The sequence below is a fragment of the Bos javanicus genome, chromosome X (genome assembly GCF_032452875.1).
Source record: "Bos javanicus breed banteng chromosome X, ARS-OSU_banteng_1.0, whole genome shotgun sequence".
Lineage (NCBI taxonomy): Eukaryota > Metazoa > Chordata > Mammalia > Artiodactyla > Bovidae > Bos > Bos javanicus.
The window spans coordinates 129,999,032-130,019,409 of NC_083897.1; the positions used below are offsets into that span (position 1 = coordinate 129,999,032).

Sequence of the window (20,378 nt, forward strand, 5' to 3'; positions counted from 1 at the left end):
CCCAGGGTTTTACACTTCAGCAAATGGTCTACAGTCCACAGGGTCACAAAGAGTCAGACACAATTGAGCGGCTAAACTACATTTTAGAAAGCTTTGTACTTTGAGGTTATTGCAGATTCACATGCAGCTGTAGCAGTACTGCAGAGAGGTCCCATGGACCCACCACTCAGTTTCCCCTGTGGCACTAACGCTGAACAGCAGGGAGAGACGAGAAAGCCTTTCTCAGCGATCAGTGCAAAGAAACAGAGGAAAACAACAGAATGCGAAAGACCAGAGATGGCTTCAAGAAAATTAGAGATACCAAGGGAACATTTCATGCAAAGATGGGCTCGATAAAGGACAGAAATGGTATGGACCTAACAGAAGCAGAAGATATTAAGAAGAGGTGGCAAGAATACACAGGAGAACTGTACAAAAATGATCTTAATGACCCAGATAACCACGATGGTATGATCACTCACCTAATCCGGACATCCTAGAGTGTGAAATCAAGTGGGCCTTAGGAACCATCACTACGAACAAAGCTAGTGGAGGTGATGGAATTCCAGTTGAGCTATTTCAAATCCTGGAAGATGATGCTGTGAAAGTGCTGCACTCAATATGCCAGCAAACTTGGAAAACTCAGCAGTGGCCACAGGACTGGAAAAGGTTACTTTTCATTCCAATCCCAAAGAAAGGCAATGCCAAAGAATGCTCAAACTACTGCACAATTGCACTCATCTCACACGCTAGTAAAGTAATGCTCAAAATGCTCCAAGCCAGGCTTCAACAGTACATGAATCGTGAACTTCCAGACGTTCAAGCTGGTTTTAGAAAAGGCAGAGGAACCAGAGATCAAATTGCCAGCACATCTGCTGGATCATTGAAAAAGCAAGAGAGTTTCAGAAGAATATCTACTTCTGCTTTATTGACTATGCCAAAGCCTTTGACTGTGTGGATCACAACAAACTGGAAGATTCTTAAAGATATGGGAATACCAGACCACATTACCTACCTCCTGAGAAATCTGTATGCAGGTCAAGAAGCAACATTTAGAACCGGACATGGAACAACAGCCTGGTTCCAAATTGGGAAAGGAGTACGCCAGGGCTTTATATTGTCATCCTGCTTATTTAACTTATACGCAGAGTACATCATGTGAAATGCCAGGCTGGATGAAGCACAAGCTGGAATCAAGATTGCAGGGAGAAATATCAACAACCTCAGATATGCAAATGCTGCTGCTGCTGCTGCTAAGTCGCCTTAGTCGTGTCCAACTCTGTGTGACCCCATAGACGGCAGCCCACCAGGCTCTCCCGTCCCTGGGATTCCCCAGGCAAGAACACTGGAGTGGGTTGCCATGTCCTTCTCCAATGCATGAAAGTGAAAAGTGAAAGTGAAGTCACTCAGTGGTGTGCGACTCTTAGCGACCCCATGGACTGCAGCCTACCAGGCTCCTCTGTCCGTGGGATTTTCCAGGCAAGAGTACTGGAGTGGGGTGCCATTGCCTTCTCCAACATGCAGATGCCAACACCCTTATGACAGAAAGCAAAGAGGAACTAAAGAGCCTCCTGATGAAAATGAAAGAGGAGAGTGAAAAAACTGGCTGAAAACTCAACATTCAAAAAACAAAGATCATGGCATCCCGTCCCACCACTTCATGGGGTGTCCTATCACTTCCAAATAGATGGGGAAACAATGGAATCAGTGACAGACTTATTTTCTTGGGCTCCAAAATCACTGCAGATGGTGACTGCAGCCATGAAATTAAGACACTTGCTCCTTGGAAGAAAAGCTGTGACCAACCTAGACAGCATATTAAAAAGCAGAGACATTACTTTGCCAACAAAGGTCCGTCTAGTCACAGCTATGCTTTTTTCAGTAGTCATGTGTGGATGTGAGAGTTGGACCATAAAGAAAGCTGAGCTCTGAAAATTTGATGCTTTTAAACTATGGTGTTGGAGAAGACTCTTGAGAGTCCCTTGGACTGCAGGGAGATCCAGCCAGTCCATCCTAAAGGAAATCAGTCCTGAATATTCATTGGAAGACTGATGGTGAAGCTGAAACTCCAATACTTTGGCCACCTGATGCGAAGAACTGACTCATTGGAAAAAACCCTGATGCTGGGAAAGATTGAAGGTGGGAGAAGGGGACAACAGAAGATGAGATGGTTGGATGGCATCACCGACTCAATGGACATGAGTTTGAGCAAGCTCCAGGAGTTAGTGATGGACAGGGAAGCCTGGCGTGCTGCAGTCCATGAGGTCACAAAGAGTCAGACACAACTGAGCAACTGAACTGAACTGAACTCTCAGTGCAATAGTAGCTCTCAAAGCTAGGGTTGCTAACCCTGGCTCAAGTCATCACTGCCAATGCAGGAGACTCAGCTTTGGTCCCTGGGTTGGGAAGATCCTCTGGAGAAGGGAGTGGCAACCCACTCCAGTATTCTTGCCTGGGAAAGCCCAGGAACAGAGGAGCCTGGCGGACTTCAGTCCATGAGTTCACAAGGAGTTGCACACGACTAAGCAACTGAACACACACACACACCCACACACACACACACACACCCACACCCACACCCACACACACACACCCACCCACCCACCCATACCCATGTCTTTAGTGGAAGTCTCCTGGTGGTGGTAGCATTCATGTATTAAGGTCACTTGCTCTGGGCCTGTGAATCATAGTCTACCTCGACTTCTCAGGCTGTGTTGCTGCAGCGATGCTAACTGGTCAGGTCCACGCCCCCAGACACATAGGGGCTGTCTGCTTTGTGCTGTACCCCTTCATCCTTCGGGTAGAACCTCTTGGTAGAGGTCCCCAGAGGTTCATCAGGGATCATGAGGTGGAAATGGAGATATAATTATTTGGCTTCTCCTCAAATGGATATTCTAGAAATGATTGCTTGACAGTTCTTTTAATCAGGAGAGGCAGATGCTATGTAGAAGAATGATGCCTTACCACAGTCTTACTCACCCAGCAAAACTCAACCTTGATTGGACGCTGAATTCTTCTTCATTTGTGTGTGTCCCAGGGCAGTTACGTGTGAATCACGAGAGTGAGCCTTGAGGTTCCTGGTTCACTGTTTTTCAGTACGGTGGCTGACAGCCTCATGTGGCTAGTGAGTGCCTGAAACAGGCCCAGTGTGATGGAGGAACAGAATTGTTCATTGCATTTAATCTTTATTATCTTAAACAGAGAAGAATGGCTTGTCACTGCCATGTGAGAGCGTATAGAGATTCTAGGTTACCCACCTTGGACTGAGTCATTTCCTCCCCCTCAGTGGGGCCCAAGCAAAATTCCGTGGCACGGCTGCCCCCGGGGTCATCAGGCTATCCCCTTTCCCCACGCAGCATCCAAACATTTCCAAACCATCAGTTTGAAGAGGAAGCAAATACTTAGCACATCTGTTCATAGCTGGCCAGTGCCCAGCTCACAGTAGTGCTTAATCAGTACTTCTCTAATGAGTTGGTCTTGCACTTCTCTCCGAATTTGCATACGCATTCTTGGGACAAGGATGGAACTTGTTCCTTGTGTATGATAGAGTCTCAGAAAGCCACGAAGCATTCGTTCATCAGTGCTGAGATCGAGCTATTACGTTTCCTCTTTTGCCACGTGAGAAAGCAGTGATTAAGAGTGTGAGTCCTGGAGTCAGGTTCTTAGGTTGGAATCTGCATCTCCACTTTCTGATGGTGTAACCTTGAACAAGTTAACCTCTGTGTACCTTTTTTGTACCTGTAAGATGAGGGTCATAATAGTACGTCTGTCATCATGGGGTGATTGGGCCAAGTAAATTCAAGCAGTGGACTTGTTTCGTACATTGTAGCCTCCTGTTATGACGAAGCAGGTCATGACTATGAGCCTGATAATGAAGATTTTCTGAAAAATAATTTGAGGGTGTGACTCTTACAAGTGCCCACAAGGGGGCAGCCTAAACTCATGCATATCTCTGCAACAGCCATCCTTCTGTTGGTAAAGCCTTAAGGTATCATGGCCAATTTCAAATGTGCTTGGCCTCTTCCCCTCAGTTTTTCCTCTTTTTCTTCTGTTCAAAGAACACTTTCAGTGGTTCTCAGTCTGCCTCTTAGATCTGGAGGGTGACAGGTCATGCCTGAGCTGTTAAATAGAAGTGGTGCTGTTGCCAGCATCTGTCCAGGGGTTGTTGGCTTCTCTTTGTAGCTTTTCACACAGAACAAATCCTTATTAATCAAGTGCTTAAGGTAGAGACTAGAGCTTGAATGTTTAGAGGATCATCATGGAGAAATCTGGCTTTCTCTGCCCTCTACCCTACCACTGACCACATTCCTGTCTTTGAGTGTTGTGTGTGCACCTTGAGGCTTGTGGGGGTAGGATGTGGCCCAAGCGGGTTGACCCAGAGATGCAAATCTGCCCTTGGCTCAGTAGGCCCTCACTCCCTGCAGGGAGACAGTGCCCTACAGCTAAGCAGAATGAAATTAGGGTTCTGCAAGCAATGTGAGAGCACAGAGCTTCACGGATCTGGGAAACTGTGGGCTCTTGAAGGTGGGTGGAGTTCATACAAGTTCAGGGGATGTAAGGGAAAGGGGTCAGACTGGGAGAGCAGCACTGATGAGCTGAGAAGTTGGGCATTTAAATTCTTGATGCTGTTCGTGTCATTGGTACCATCGTAGTTCAGTTCAGTTGCTCGGTTGTGTCTGACTCTTTACAACCCCATGGACCGCAGCACGCCAGGCTTCCCTGTCCTTTACCAACTCCCGGAGCTTGCTCAAACTCATGTCTATCAAGTCGGTGATGCCATTAATCATTAATCGTAATGATTAAGAGTTGACAAAAACCAAATGAACTTATTTACAAAACAGAAATAAACTCCAGACATAGAAGACAAACTTATCATTACTAAAAGAGGAAAGGGGGATAGAGATAAAATAGGAGTTTGTGATTAACATACATGCACTACTATATATAAAATAGATAATCAGCAAGGACCTACTGTATAGCACAAGGAACTATATTCAGTATCTTGTAATAACCTATAGTAGAAAAGAATATGAAGCAATATATATATGTGTGTATGTACGTGTATAACTGAACCACTTTGCTGTACACCTGAAAGTGACACACAACACTGGAAGGTAACTATACTTCAATTTTTTTTTTTAATGGGAAGTGGCACTTGAGTTGATTTTCCAAGACTTCTCTCTTGAACTTTAATATCCCTGCTGCATAATCCAGGCTGCAGAATTAGATGGTTGTGGGGAATTGTGACAACCCAGAGCTTATCACATCCATCCTTATCTGCATTCCTGCTGCTGCTCTGCACTCCAAGCCTCTAGGCCCCTCTCCTGGGCAGTAGAAGGCACACCCCTGAAAGGCGCATGCTGTGAAGTCAGCTGTGATATTACCACAGAAGAGACCCAGGCACTGGGCACATCAGTCCGGTTATAGCAGCACTAAAGCCAGTTTCTCCAGAATGTGGTCCTTGACCACTGTGTAAGTAATACTAATGAATGATCAGTAATGATCAGAGCAAGCGCAGTAAATTACTTTTAATCCTAAAACAACCGGGAAGATCATTTCATCTTTGCTTCAGAAAGCCCTTTAGGGTCCTGTACAAGATGAATGGAGATGCGGAGCTCCTGGGATGTTTCCCGGACATTTTAGGGGGGAATTGCCATTTGTTCCATTTTATTTCTTGTACTGATAATAAAACAAAATGAAATAACAAGTAAACAGAAGTACATTATATTCCTTCTTTGTGATTCTAAAATGCTAAGATTGACATGTGAGCAAACTTAGTAGAACCAAAATCAAACTTGAGCGTTACTTTTTTCCAGCTCACTCATACATGCCCCTCAGCAGTTGTCTTCTTCCAGAAAGTTGAATGTTCACTAATAATAATAAAAGTAAAAAAGCGAAGTCACTCAGTCGTGTCTGACTCTTTGTGGCCCTGTGGACTGTTAGCCCACCAGGCTCCTCAATCCACGGAATTTTCCAGGCAAGAATATTGGAGTGGGTTGCCATTTCCTTCTCCAGGGATCTTCCCAACCCAGGGATCGAACCTGGGTCTCCCGCATTGCAGGCAAATGCTTTACTGTCTGAGCCACCAGGGAAGCCCTAATAATAACAATAATTTGTGTAATAATCATGTCTTCTTTTATGCATCTGCCTTCCCCTGTGAGCTGGACCAGGGGAAGCCTGGTAGGCTTTTCTGCATGTTGCCAGGCCTGTCCCTTATTGAGTTTTCTGACTCCTCTGGGACCAGGCCTGGAGCCAGAGAACTAGGAGGAAGGTTAGTTCTCCAGGGCTGGCCTGGGGCCACTTGAGCCCAGTTTGGCAGGTGAGCATGACAGCCACAGCTACCGCTCCTCAACTCTCAGGTCTGGGCCATCCTCCCCTGTGGTAGGGAGTGATGGATCACTTCACTCTGCAGGTGAAGTGATGTTGATGCTGATGTGTGCATGTGTCCAGACCCAGGGTGTGGCCCCAGCACCCCCTGGCACTCAGAAGATGGGAAGAGTGAAGTCTTTGATCGTGTTTTCTCTCTTGTAGGCATGGAAGGATTTTTAAAATCCGATGAGAGACAACGACTAGCTAAAGAAAGACGAGAAGAAAGAGAAAAATGTCTTGGTAAGTTGTGCACTTTGGCTGTTTAAGTCCAAGGGAGTAGAGATGTGATGGTGTCTTTTCTCAGGACTCTTAGAAATTTGTGACTAAATGAGAAAAGAACTGGGACAGTTGCTAGGTCAATGTGGAAAACTGGGAGCAAACCATCACTACCACTGGTCTGTTCACAGATATTACATAATTCTCAGGGCGGTTGATTTACTCACTGAGCATGTGTTGAAGCTCTGTTACTGGCACTGCACTACGGCTGTGGCTAGGGTGCTGAAGAACAAGAGACATTCTCTGCACACCACCCCCCTCTTCAGGTGACCTCTGCCCAGGGCAGCTGAAGGGCCATCCTTGGAGGAACAGAGGAAATCGACACAGAAGGCCATTTCTATGTTAGGACAGGGAACCAATTGGGAAAGGCTGTCCTATTGGGAAAGGCTGTCCTACCTTGCAGGCTGTGGACAGAAGCATCAGGGCTGTTCCCCACAGGGTGCCTCAGGTAGGTAGAGAGTGGCTTCCCTAGGGCACTGAGACGAAAGAGGAGCTTGTGAATCCTTCTCCTTGACTGCCTCCTCCTGGTCACTTCAGATATTGCATACTCCAGGGAACCTTGGAGAAGGCAATGGCACCCCACTCCAGTACTCTTGCCTGGAAAATCCCATGGACAGAGGAGCCTGGCGGGCTGCCGTCCATGGGGTTGCTAAGATTCGGACACAACTGAGTGACTTCACTTTCACTTTTCACTTTCATGCATTGGAGAAGGAAATGGCAACCCGCTCCAGTGTTCTTGCCTGGAGAATCCCAGGGATGGGGGAGCCTGGTGGGCTGCCGTCTCTGGGGTCGCACAGAGTCGGACACAACTGAAGCGACTTAGCAGCAGCAGCAGCAGCAGCAGCAGCAGCAGCAACAGGGAACCCTTGCCTGCTTGGCCAGGTGGAGTTAAGGCCCCTTAGTACATGTCTCAAGAAGGAAGGCAGTCCTGTTCATCCTCTTCTGTTTACTCTCACTCAGTTCAGCATCTGGTGTGTGGTGTATATACAGCTAATGTGTCCTGAATGAAGATACCCTGATAGCTCTCATTTCTCAATCCCTGACGTGGCATAGCCATTGGGACAAGTCTGACTTGATGGTGATGACAGACAGAGCTCCCACGTGTAGGGGCAGTGACTCTCTACTTTTCCTGCATTGTCTCATTCGGTCTCCACAACGCTGTGATGTTGTGCATCCCCACCTCACAGAGGAGGAAACTGAGGCAGACAGAAGATGTGGCTAATAGGCCTGGGGTCACCCAGCTAGTGGTAGAGGTGCCAGAACCCTTCCTCTCAGTTACTGCAGCCTACAATCCCTCTGGGCTCCTTTTTGGGGTTCAGTCTCACTTCTGCATTGTTGGTATTAAGCCAAACGGCATGGGGTGCTCCGGTAATGACACATTTTTTCTGCCTTCCTTCCCCCAGCTGCCCGGGAGCAGCAAATTCTGGAGAAACAGAAGAGAGCCAAGCTCCAGTATGAAAAGCAAATTGAGGAGCGATGGAAGAAGCTGGAAGAGCAGCGGCAGCGAGAGGAGCAGAAGAGGGCGGCTGTGGAGGAGAAGAGGAAGCAGAAGCTCCGGGAGGAGGAGGTGAGGGCTGGCCGGAACAGGAGCAAAGAGACAGATCCATTCAACTTAGCAGTTTATTGCTGTGTGACCTCAGATAAGCTGGTTGGCCTCTCTGGGCCTTAATTTCTTTGTTTCTGAAGTGTAGGGGGTGGACTTGGTGGACTCCAAGACCTCTTTCAGCTGTCTTCTCTGATGATAAGACTCAGAGGGGATTATGGGTGGGGACTGAGTGACATCCATCTGGGGGTTACTTGAGGCATCCATGCTTCTGGGGCAGACACGAGGCTGGAGGAAGGGCTGTGAGTGTAGAGGGTAATGTGATCTTGTAGTCACTGCTGGAAAATCAAATAGCCTACCTTCCAATACAAACATGCTAGTCTATTTATATTTTAATGCAGGTCTTGCTTTAATCATCCTTTCTCTCTAGTTATGTTTTAAAAAAGAAATGGAATGTAATTACCTGACAGAGTCCTTTATTACTAAACTCTGAAAGTATATTTAGAAAGCATATTTGGGGTATAGATTTTCTTAACAAGTATATTTTAAGAGTATAATCACAGCCTTGTATCAGGTGATGATCATTTTTTATTCATAAGGTATAGTGACTCATCATTTAGTATGAACAATATAGAGGTTTGTTAATTGCCAGCACTGTAAGATAGAGTGAAAAGTGGAAGTGTTAGTTGCTGAGTCGTGTCTGACTCTTAGCGACCCCATGGACTGTAGCCCACCAGGCTCTTCTGTCCATGGGATTCTCCAGGCAAAAATACTGGAGTGGGTAGCCATTCCCTTCTCCAGGAGATCTTCCTGACTCAGGGATCAAACCCAGGTCTCCTGCATTGCAGGCAGATTCTTTACCATCTGAGCCACCAGGGAAGCCCATAAGATACAGAGATGTTGGTATAAATTCAGTATTTCTTTTAAATCTCTGAATTATCACTGTCTTTAGCCTTTGGTCTTTTTTTTTTTTTTTTAACTTAAAAAACCCCCACAATCATGCACACATACACACAATTAGAACCATCTTTGGCCACAGCAGACAGGCTTAAGTGGCAACTTCTTTGTTCCTCTTAGCAGATGGAGGCCTGAGGAAAGGTCTTAGTCACAGTTCACTGTTGCTGTCTCAGCCAGATCCCTATGTGCCTTTGTGAGCTCCTGGTGCAAACCCCAGCTCTCCCACTTAAGCAGCCGGCAGCCAAGGCCAAGTCCCACAGCCCCTCTAAGAACTCATTCTTCTCAGCCCAGAACAGAGAGGTGGTCACAGGAGTTAAAGAAGGTGACTTTTGTAGAAGTGCCGGCAAAGCACTAGTGCAGAATAACTGCTCCCTTCACTGACTTCAGCTGACCTTGGCTGAAGCACAGTCAGGAGAGAGCTACCCAGAAAAGATGGTGGCACAGGGTGTGGAGACCAAGAGAAAAGCCACAGTGAGCTGGGCTGTTTCAGTGACCAGGACGGACCTCTCCTTTCCCAGCCTGGGCATTTGTCGTGAGTTGCTGGACTCGCTCGCCCCTTTCTTCCTATACTCCCATCCTTGGCTCACAGCTCCCTGCTCCCTCCACTTCCACTCCTGACCCCTGCAGGACTGCTGATTGCAGGGAATGCTTGTCACTGCTATTTCCAGAACAGGGTGCCTCAGAGACACAGGAGACACTTCCTTAGCCTGCACCACACCTGACAGCACCATACAGGCCCGCCTCTGAGGCATTCTGTACTCTTTTATTTTAATTGAACAACAGTGCCAGAGGCATTTTAAGTCAATCATTTTACATCGGACTCCAGTCTCTTGCAGATGAGGGAATGTCATGCCAGCTGGTTAGTCCTGATGCAGCTGACTTGGTAGTGCTTGTGCTTGGGCTAATTTCCTATTTGCTTTGTCTGCTCCCATTCACCCCTTATGTGATGATGGTAGGCACTGGGGCAGCCTGCCTGCCTGTGGCTGGCAAACACATGCCAAGCTTGCATCCCCTTCTCCTCGGACGCAGCAGCGCAAGACTGAGAGCTGGGCCTCCCATGGGTGCAGAGCAACCTGAGGAAGCAGTAGGCTCCCTGCCCCACCTGCTCCTGTCCTTAGAGCCCCAGGAGACCTCAGTGGAGATCACGGACTCTGCAAATACAGCCTGGTCATCACTGCTCTGCTGGGGCTGAGGTCCGACTGGCATTCTCGTGAGGGATCTTTGGAGGGGATGGATAGGTCTCTGCTGCGGGAGCCTTTCCGAAGGAAAGCCTTTGCATTTACCTCCATGGTTCGCTGGAGATCTTTTGCGAGGGCTGCTCTCTGCTTGGCACGTGGCTGTGGAGACACTCCACAATGCCAGGATTATCTCAGTCCTTTCTGTCAGGGCCCATCTCTGTCAACCAGGGAGAAGTCTCTATAGGAAGATGGTTCACTCCATTTTGCTCCTCTAGTTTGCTAGAAAGTGTGTTCCCCACCAACTCCTGCCTGTCCAGTCTGATGTTAGAAGCTCAGAAAAGGCCTGTTGACTCCTCACCTCCCCACCAGCCCTGCCCTGGCTCCAGGTTCCTAGGGTTGTTGGTCTTGCTATCACTCTTGGTAACACCTCACATCTGTGCAGGTGAGCCCCAGACTTGGCGTGGATACCTCCTCTCTGACACCACAGAAGCTCCCAGAGGTGTCAAAGGCTAGAAGGTAGGCAGGCCTGTCCTAGGGAAGGGGGAGTCTAGTGTCCACTTGGCAGCCTGACCTTGAGCTCATTCTCTTGCTGCAGGCTGCCTTCTCCTCAAGGTGGGTTCTTGAAACCCTTACATGCCACATAGCTCCCAAGCATCAAGCTTCTGGAACCAGAACCTTAACCTCCCTGGGTTAAGGGTGACAGCACAGTATACTCACCTTTCTCCACTCAGGGAAGTATAGTTTCATGACTCGGAACCAACTCCTTGTTCCTCCTGCTAAACAGATAACCAGGAAAGGCCTCTTTCAAAGAGTACCTTCATCTCTGTAAGTTACTTTAACACATCACAACTTCTCATCTTCTTCTTGCTTGATACCTAGCAAAACCCACCAGGGTGATTGTAAAAACAAGACCTTTCTGAACTCAACTAAATGAAAACTTCTTAAGATGAGAGCTGGCTGCTCTTAGAGGGCATTGGCTGGCATAGGGCCATGGTGATTACATAGCTTTCCAGCCAGATGTGCATGTCTGTTTCCAGAGAAAAATGCCCTCCACGGAGCCCTGCTTAGGACCATTTGGGGGCTTGTCCCCACTCTATCACTTCCAGAGTGCGTGGAGTAAGGGCAACGGGGAAGGCGTGTCAGCCCTCTACTCCTGCCTGAGACAGCTGTCTGGGTAACAGTGGCCAGGCCGAGCCCTGCCACAGGCTTTTTATACTGCTTGGCCAACTCAGAGCATCACCCTGGTCGTGGTTCTCCTGTTAAGTTCATCCAGGCATATCTAGGGCCAGACCTCAAGGGGTCAAGGGTAAGTTGCCCTCATTCCTTCCTTCTGCTAAGCCCCACCCGGGAGAGAACATTCTAGGGACAAGAGTCTACGTTGCCCTTTCACCATCCTCTGTTGATGATCAGATGATACTCAGGAGAGCTAGAACTTGGCAGGATTTGCAGTATGCAGCTCTGATATTTATTAATACTGTTCTTCTGATGTGATTGAAGTTTCTCAACATGCTCCCTTGTGCTCAAGCTTTCTTCTAACCAGTGGTTCTCAGTACCATCCCAAGACCAACAGTATCAACATCTCCTGGAAATTTGTCAGAAATGTATTCTCAGGATGTTCACCTTGGACCTGCTGACTCAAACTCTGGCTGTGGGGCACAGCAACTGTGTTTTAACAAGCCCTCCAGGGGATTCTGATGCAAGCTCACTTACGTTTGAGAACCACTGCTCAAAATTGCCATGTTAATAATCCTCCTCATCAAATTTGGATCCAGTTAGCATTGGACTTATTATGCTTGCTATTATCTTATAAATTTGAATGACCTGTAATATAGGTAATATCATCCCCATTTTATGGACAAGGGAACTAATGCCCAAGGATGGCATCAAATGATTTACTCAGAATCATGGGGCTAGAAGTGGGATTTGAATTCATATCTTCTGACTCTAAATCTAGGATTCTTTACAGTCTTATCACAGGAAGGTTTGAACAGAAAGATCCACACACATACTATGTAATACGGGACCAAATAGGACTAACCTCTAATAAGAGTGAAGTTTTGGTTTGACATGTTTGGAAAAAGCATCATCCCATTCTGACAACTTTGGGTTTTATAAGCCCACTCACCATAGAGCTTGGTTTGTTGTTGTTCAGTTGCTAAGTCACATCTGACTGTGTGACCCCATGGACTGGAGCCTGCCAGGCTCCTCTGTCCATGGGATTTCCCAAGCAAGGATACTGGAGTGGGTTGCCATTTCCTTCTCCAGGGGATCTTCCCAGATCAGGGATCAAACGCACATCTCCCACATTGGCAGTCGAATTTACCACTGAGCCACCAGAGACCTTGGTTATCGCCTATTTTTCATCATCTCCCCCAAAGTGGAAGACACAAAGTGATTGTGTCTTCTCTCAGGGATAATGTCATTTTCATAAGCCTGCTTATGGTTCAAAGGAATTAATCTCTCATGGTAGAGTTTGGAGCAGCTCAGTGGATTGGGGATGGATGACAGATATTTTTTCTAAAGGTAACTTATTGACTCAGGAGTAGGTCTGACTGCGTATGGCATTCCCTTATGGTTATGCCCCCTAGATAGCTGTTCAGTGATGTGGCTGGCTGATCAGTCTTGGTGTTCTTAGTTCTCATTAGTGTCCAAATAGATGAGCAACTATCTTGTGAGGTCCTTCTGGCATGTAGGCAGTCTCCCATAACCCACTCAACACTAAATTCACTCTGAGGTGAAAGATTTCAACACTTAGATTAGGTCATTAGTTAAATCAGTTCAGTTCAGTCACTCAGTTGTGTCCCACTCTTTGCGACCCCATGGACTGCAGCACGCCAGGCTTCCCTGTCCATCACCAGCTCCCAGAGCTTACTCAAACTCATGTCTATTGAGTTGGTAATGCCATCCAACCATCTCATCCTCTCTGGTCCCCTTCTCCTGCCTTCAGTCTTTCCAAGCATCAGGGTCTTTTCTAATGAGTCAGTTCTTCCCATCAGGTGGCCAAAGTATTGGAGTTTCAGCATCAGTCCTTCCAATGAATATTCAGGACTGATTTCATTTAGAAAAGTTAAATACTTGATGTTAAATCTACATAATGAAATACCATTGAGCTCCAATCTTGAGTGACCAGACTTCAGTCCTCAAATAGTTAAGAAGTTCTAGTTCCTCCAAGCGCCTATCTTTTCTTGTACAAACTGCTGGGACTGACTATGAGAATTTAATGGGCCAGGGTCGTGAGGACAGGATTCTGCCAGGAAATGCACACTCATGATTGTAGAGTCTCAGCCAGAAACTAGTGCACTGTTAATAGCAAATACAAATCTGAGATTTACTGGAGGAAAGAAATACCCTTTCTGCTCATAGGTCCCTGAAGAGGCCATCTTTTAGTGCAGTGCTCTTTGGAGGAAGAATTATGCAGCAGAGTCTGCGATGTGGAGAATGCTCATCTCATTCCTCTGGTATGGACAGAAAGGCAGATCCACGTGCCTCCTAAGGAGCCTTTCCCCACTTCTTAAGTCATAGTCACTCCTTTGGTGCTGCTCTAAATTAATTTTGCTCGCTTCTTTATTTAAGCCATGAGAAAATAATATCTTTTGGGTTTGAAGTTCTACTAGATTAGCCCAGCACCTCAGGGTTAGTTTTATGAGGGTGAAAAGGTGTCCACGTAACCGCTTACCCTGCGGACTTTCTCCAGTGGAGGCAGGGAGTGGATTTGGGATTTGCAGTGTCATTGAGGTTGTGGGGAGCACATAATTAGGACAGCTTCACTCTAGTGCCGAGGAGAGATTTGCCAGCAATCAGGCCCAACTTTATGAAAAGAACAGTTGGGTTAGTACAGGGGCATGCTTTTAATAAATGCTCTGTTAGGAGAGAAACCTGGTTGTTGTTTTTATCTTCTGGCTAAAAACTGTTTAGTTCTTCCCCCCTTCCCCCCATCTACATGTGAGAATACATAAATGCTTAATTTTGTAGTCACAAGTTTCTCTACTCTTGTGTCTTTTTAAAGTTTGAAATCTGCAGTATTATCCCCTGAATACTATGTATCACGAGCAGAAAAGTGTTACAATGGAGAACACAGTTAATTCCCCTTTAAGAAGTTCTAAGATGAAAATGGGACCTTGTAAAATAGACTTCAAAGTCATGGTGTATCACCCCAAAAAGTTATGCTTACGGCTACTAAAATTCAAATTATATCTTAATTTCAGTTTGCTCAAATCATAGTGCTGTATGCTTTTCAACTCGAGAGGATACAGTTGGTTCTAGAGCACAATTCCAGTTCTGCTGGATGGGATTGGTGTCAAGGAGTTAACTCTGGCCTGGCACTATTCTTAACCAAATCAAAGCCTGGCTGCTGCAGCAGCCGCCTCTCTCCAGGGAAGGGAGAGGTGTTGACGCTGGGAGCCCGCAGTAGCCGCAGCGTTTACTCTCCGCCCACTAAGAAAGCGCTGGTGTGGTGGGGCGAGCACGCGTGCCTGGGTTTTGGATGCAGAGCAGAGAGCCCTGTCTGGTGACTCACGCCCACGCAGAGGCACAGCAGTGCGGTGGGGCTGGGTGCTTAATGCTGCTCTCTCTTGCATGAACTGGACAGGAGCGGCTGGAGGCGATGATGCGCAGGTCTCTGGAGCGCTCGCAGCAGCTGGAGCTGAAGAAGAAGTGCTCGTCGGGAGGAGCATCACTGGCTGCCGGGCCTGGAGGACGTGATGGTGAGTGAAAGACTGTCCTTGCATCGCAGGGCCCAGTGGGGAGATCTCGGGGCAGGAAGGGGAGACCATGGGCAGACCAGCACCTACAGGATCTAAGGGTGCTTTATACCGGTCTGCAGGTACCTTTTTCAGATGTGATGTTTAAAGCTGCCAAGCTTTCTGTGTATGCATTTCTTGTGAAGGAGATCTGTTCATTCTTCTTGCTTGCAAACAGCAGTTGATACGGTAACTGGGCTTTGAGGTAAAGCAAAAGAAAAAGCAAAGAAAATGAATGTAGAGTCTGGTTAATTGGATCCGCCTAGCAAGCCCAGATGTAACCTGATTTCAGGGAAGGTCAGTGGCTGTGGACTAAGTCATGGCTACAGCTTGACTGGGAAAGGCTGAGCAGCAGTAACCCCTAAAGGGGGCTGGGGTTCTTCACTCCACATCATTTATTTCTGTTGCTCTTTCAGTTTTGTTTCAAGGTGACTTATTTATTTCATTATCCAGTTCATACTCATCTTTAAATTTTCAGATGTTTAATTTAATGTATGGATTGTTACTAGTCCCTGGGTGGCTTTGCTATCTTTTTAGTGTCTTCTTTTCTGTGTCTGCCATTATGTTATGCAGGAGTTGTATACCAACTCTTTCCTAGAGCAAATGGGTTTACATGTGTGGTACAGTTTCATGACTTTATTATATTGTTCTTACGACTGAAGCGACTTAGCATACACAACCTTTTGTCAATGAATATACTTTTCTGTTTTAATCTGGAGAAGTTAACAACCCATCCCAGTTACTTTTTCTAATTTCCTAATACAAGCTAGAGTCAACCAGAAATTGGAACTTTTTTCTTTTACCTCTTTTTGGTCTGATTTTTTTTTTTGCTGTGTAGGTGAATCAGGAAATACCCCACCCCCTCCTCTAGGTTTAGCAGCCAGCACCCTCCCTCTGGACCCAGGGACCACTGCCGCCGCTGCTGAGTCAACCAACGGTATATTTGAGCATCACTGTGCCATGGCGTTTTGTGATGACTGTCCTGGTCACCCTCCTCCATCACTGTGTCTGTCTGGAACACTTTTGCAATTGATTTCTTAGAACTTTTTTTCTAGAGATACAAATGACGTGCCCATATTTCTTTATTTGTCATCATGGAACATGCATGCCTTACATCCTAGCACCCTGGAGACATTTCATCTTTAGCTCACTAACTTCTGCCTTGAAAATGTTGTCAGTGTTTGACTTCTGTGCACTTAGATCTTTAACACTGTCATGTATCACTGGTTTTAGGCATTAAGTAGTAATGTATTTCAGTCATTTCTGGTCACCAAAACCTATGATTATACAGTGTTAGGTATGTATTGGAGAAGGAAATGGCAACCCACTCCAGTGTTCTTGCCTAGAGAATCCCAGGGACAGCGGAGCTTGGTGGGCTGCCGTCTATGGGGTTACACAGAGTCGGACACGACTGAAGTGACTTAGCAGCAGCAGCAGCAGGTATGAATGTTATGGATTCCTATAGAGGCATTTGAGTTTATCAGTACTAACACTGTGAATCCAGACAAGGAGATAAATTGGCTTGGTTCTTGATTTCCTGTCTCTAATAGGCTCTCTGTTTTGTATACAGGCCTGGGAAATTCTTAGGGTCTAGATCAAGAACAGAACTAGCAAAACCTTGCTCCCATTTAATGATGACTTCAGAAATTCAACCCATCTTTGGGTGGCAAAGAAAAAACAAGATGTAAAGGACCCAATGTTTACCACCTACCCAGAAGGTCAAATTATAGCAGTAGGAATAAATATCCTTGATTTCCAGCATTTCTTTGACAAAGAATAATTTTTATTGGTGCTGCTGAATAGCAGAGTCTTTGCTGCCTGGACCACATTCATTGTCATGTGGGCACTGGCCTTCCACCCACAGAGAGGGGCAGGTAGAATTGGCAGTTACTCCTTGGAAATCATACCCAGAGCCCCGGGCCAGGGTGAGGTGTGTTATGTGACCAGAGCCCTCATTTTAAGGGAACACCCAAAATCTCAGTAATCAAGATAAAAGAATATTTTAATCAAAATCACTGCAGAACAATCCATGATGAACAAACTATTGAATTTCTAAAGACTAGTACCATGCTGAGCCATATGGGAGCCTGAGGCAGAAGGGGAAATATGTATCCCTAGAGACATGATTTTATGTGATTTCTAATGGTTATTTTTTTCAGAACATTGAAATACTTGAAAAAATTACTGAAACACTGAAAAGTATATTAAAACTCATAACATTTTAAGTTTAAATATTTTATTTATACCCAAACAACATCGTTTTACTGCAGTCTAAGTTATTTAAAAATTATTTAGGATCATCAGTTGGTCAGGAGAAATTGTCACGCATGGCACTTCTTTCATTTATAAACAAGATGAATAGAAGAGCAGATTTTGAAAATATTATTGATGAGTTTGCTTCCTTGAGAGCCGGGGCCACACATCTTTCCTTTTGCCTAAAGCTCCGACACAGCTTGGCTGGTACTGTTAGCACCTCTCCAGTTGTTGTGATGGTTTCCTTTACAAGCCTGTCTAAAATAATGGCTGCAAGTAAGAGCACCAAACGCAGGACTGCATGTTGAAATCCTATCATAAACAGTCAGAGCCTTTTGAGAAAGGGCCATTGTGACCCCGTTTCTTGATAAGAGCAAGAAACCAACTGCTAAAGGTTGTTCTGCTTTAAATACAGCTCTTTGCTTTACAAATTACTCCTGTCTGCAACCTGAGCTCTAGATAACCTCAGAAAAAGTCCGGTTTCAGCTCACACAGTCTCAGTCAGATCATAGAACATTTGGCAGTGGTGACTGGTCTCTCAGTCCAGGTTGGTTTTGTTTTCGTGTGGTCTGAATATACTTAAAAGTCCCTGGACACAAGGAAATGGTTGGCTGGTGGGATTAGCATGGCTTTAGTTGAACAGTTGAGTGAGGTTGAACATTTGAAATCAAAGAGAAGCACAAAGTTGAGCAGTGAAAGAGAAGAACTTGCTTCAAATAGGTGGTTGCTGTGGCCCGGGCCTTCTCAGACTTGCTCAGTAGAGAGCAGGGAGCTGGACGCAGCATGCTGTGCCGCAGTGGTTTCAGAGGCGTGTGGATGAGGACAGGAAGAACACTTTGGAAAATGTGTTTCTTGGTTGAGAGTGGTGTGAATACCAATGTCTTTAATGCATTTCTCTGCAGCATGTGACAAACTTTCAACATCAACCATGAATTTGCCAAAGCAGACGGAGCCTCCCATGAGTAAGCGCCTGTCTTCATCCACTGCGGCAATATCCTATTCCCCAGACCGAGGCAAGTGAACGTGTAGACCTGGTCTCTCCAGTTTTCTTCTTTCTAGTGTGAGCATTGGTGTTAATGTCAGTCTTTGTGAGAGCCCCTCTTTTGAGCCTTCTTCAAATACCTGCAATCTCCTAGCCTTGTGGTCTGTGTGTGGGAGCCCCCGGGCCTCACTAATGGGACTTTGGAAAGTGGCATTGCTCTTTAGAGCAAGGTCATTGTTGGAAAGGGACAGGAGTTAATGCTAGTCTCCCAGTCTGAAAGAGACTTCCATTTTCCACAGTGCACATAGACGTTATCATGGCCTGGAGTTAATTGACCAGTGGACAGATGTGACTGTTAAAAAAGCAACTGCCCAGTTATTGGTGTGCTATTGTTGGTTAGCCAGATACAGCGGGATTGATGAGGCAGAGGTACGTGGGAGACTCAGATATGTGAAAAAATGGGGCTCTGCTCTTGTCTGTGATCTGTAAGCCTGCTCATTTCTGTTTGGAAAATAGAAGTTCAGAACTAATATGAAATCTTTAAAAGGGTGAAAGGATGGGTGGCATTTTCTGTTTTGAGGTGGGAGATGATGGATATAGGACAGTGCCAGTTTCAGAAACTGAATAGATTCAGCTGTGTTCTGATGGAGGCTCAGAGAAGGCACTGTAAGTCTGCATTGATACCTTTTAGAATGTGTAGGTTAAGGAAGGGAGGGAAGCTCTCTATGCATTAAATGCGTATCTTAGCATCAATGAAGAAGTGTCCGATGCCAGTGGAATATTTAACGTGTCGAGTCATCACCAGGGGGTGAGCAGGATGATGTTTGTGACTTTGAGGATGCCAGTGACTTTGAAGATGCCAGTGTGCCTTCCTGGTTTTTTTCCTCTGGCTTTAACTTTGCACCTCCAGCACAGAGGTCTGTCCTGTGTGTCAGAGAACCCGTGAGTGTCAGTGTTGATGATTTCTGATGCAGTTCATGGGTAAGTGCTAGAAACCTTGAATTAACTAAGAGCTGGATGAGAAAACATCTACATGCTTTTAACTCTATGTATCTGTTCTATTTGTATGTCCTGTATGTTTTCATTCATTCATTCATATGGTAACAAATTGATGTTAAATTCATATTTGCATTGATTAATGTATAAAGATAATCAGTATGATATTTATATATTGCTGGCCACTCAATTATCTGCTTGTGGATTATTAATTGAAACTTTGAAATTCCCAAACCATTTTTTTGGCTAGTGGATATCCAAAAAATACAAAGTAATTGAAAAGTTAATCCATTATCATACAGTATGTTCCAAACCATCAAAATGACATTTCAGTCACTAAATTTTAGAGTATGAATACTGCTACTTAATTTCCATTAAAGCTGATAATTAGTTGGCTATTTTTATTTTTATGTTTCTTATTTAATCTTTGCCCTTGTTTATATGGGAAAAATATGAGAGGATGCACATTTCTACATTAACAAAATCAGTGTGTTATAAAATATTTCCTAACAGAGGACCTAAAACAAGTGTTTTGTAGGAGTAATCTTTTTTTCAGTGTTAGAGCTACTTTGGTGAGTAAATGGTTTCTTGAGTCCATATTATATCTTGAAAAATGGGCTAAGTCTCTTCTGGTGATACAGTAATTCTGTAGTAGCATATTGAATGAATTCTGGCACCCCAAGAGAAGTAACGCACTCTCCCAAGCTCTAAATGACACATCGTCCATTTTCTTTTACTGTGACAAGCTCCAAAGCCATCCTTTGCTACAGTATTTTTATTTTCCACGTTCATTCTGCCACTCCACAATTGATTTTCATCAGGCACTGTGTTGTTTTAGGCATTTTATTTTGTTTTGATTTTGCTTTTTAAAATTTTCATTTGATTCCACCCCTCAGCTCATCACATGCACCTTAGTCCCATGGAAACATTTCTTGTTATTCGACTATTGACACCCACACAGGCTTCTTTAGCCAGAAGCAGAAGTACACTTATGCTCTCTGAGCAGGCCAGTGACTCAGGTAAAAGAGGCCAAGCTGGTGATACTGAGGAAGGCACCCCAAGTGGTATTGGTCAGCCTATGAGTTATTCCTGAATTTTTGTATCTT

At 45.5% G+C, this 20,378-nt stretch overlaps 1 protein-coding gene across 9 annotated transcripts in view; it reads left to right on the plus strand.

Annotated features, from left to right (window-relative positions):
• Positions 1-20,378, plus strand: part of MAP7D2 (MAP7 domain containing 2) — a 101,915-nt gene that overhangs the window by 46,609 nt on the left and 34,928 nt on the right. For 5 of the 9 annotated variants that reach the window (XM_061407965.1, XM_061407967.1, XM_061407971.1 and 2 more), the window contains 5 exons: positions 6,511-6,588; positions 8,028-8,191; positions 14,891-15,005; positions 15,880-15,978; positions 18,197-18,307. In XM_061407965.1, coding sequence (XP_061263949.1) covers positions 6,511-6,588; positions 8,028-8,191; positions 14,891-15,005; positions 15,880-15,978; positions 18,197-18,307 — 567 coding nt within the window. The remainder of the gene's footprint in view (positions 1-6,510; positions 6,589-8,027; positions 8,192-14,890; positions 15,006-15,879; positions 15,979-18,196; positions 18,308-20,378) is intronic. The other 4 variants (XM_061407968.1, XM_061407969.1, XM_061407970.1 and 1 more) reach the window with 3 other exon arrangements.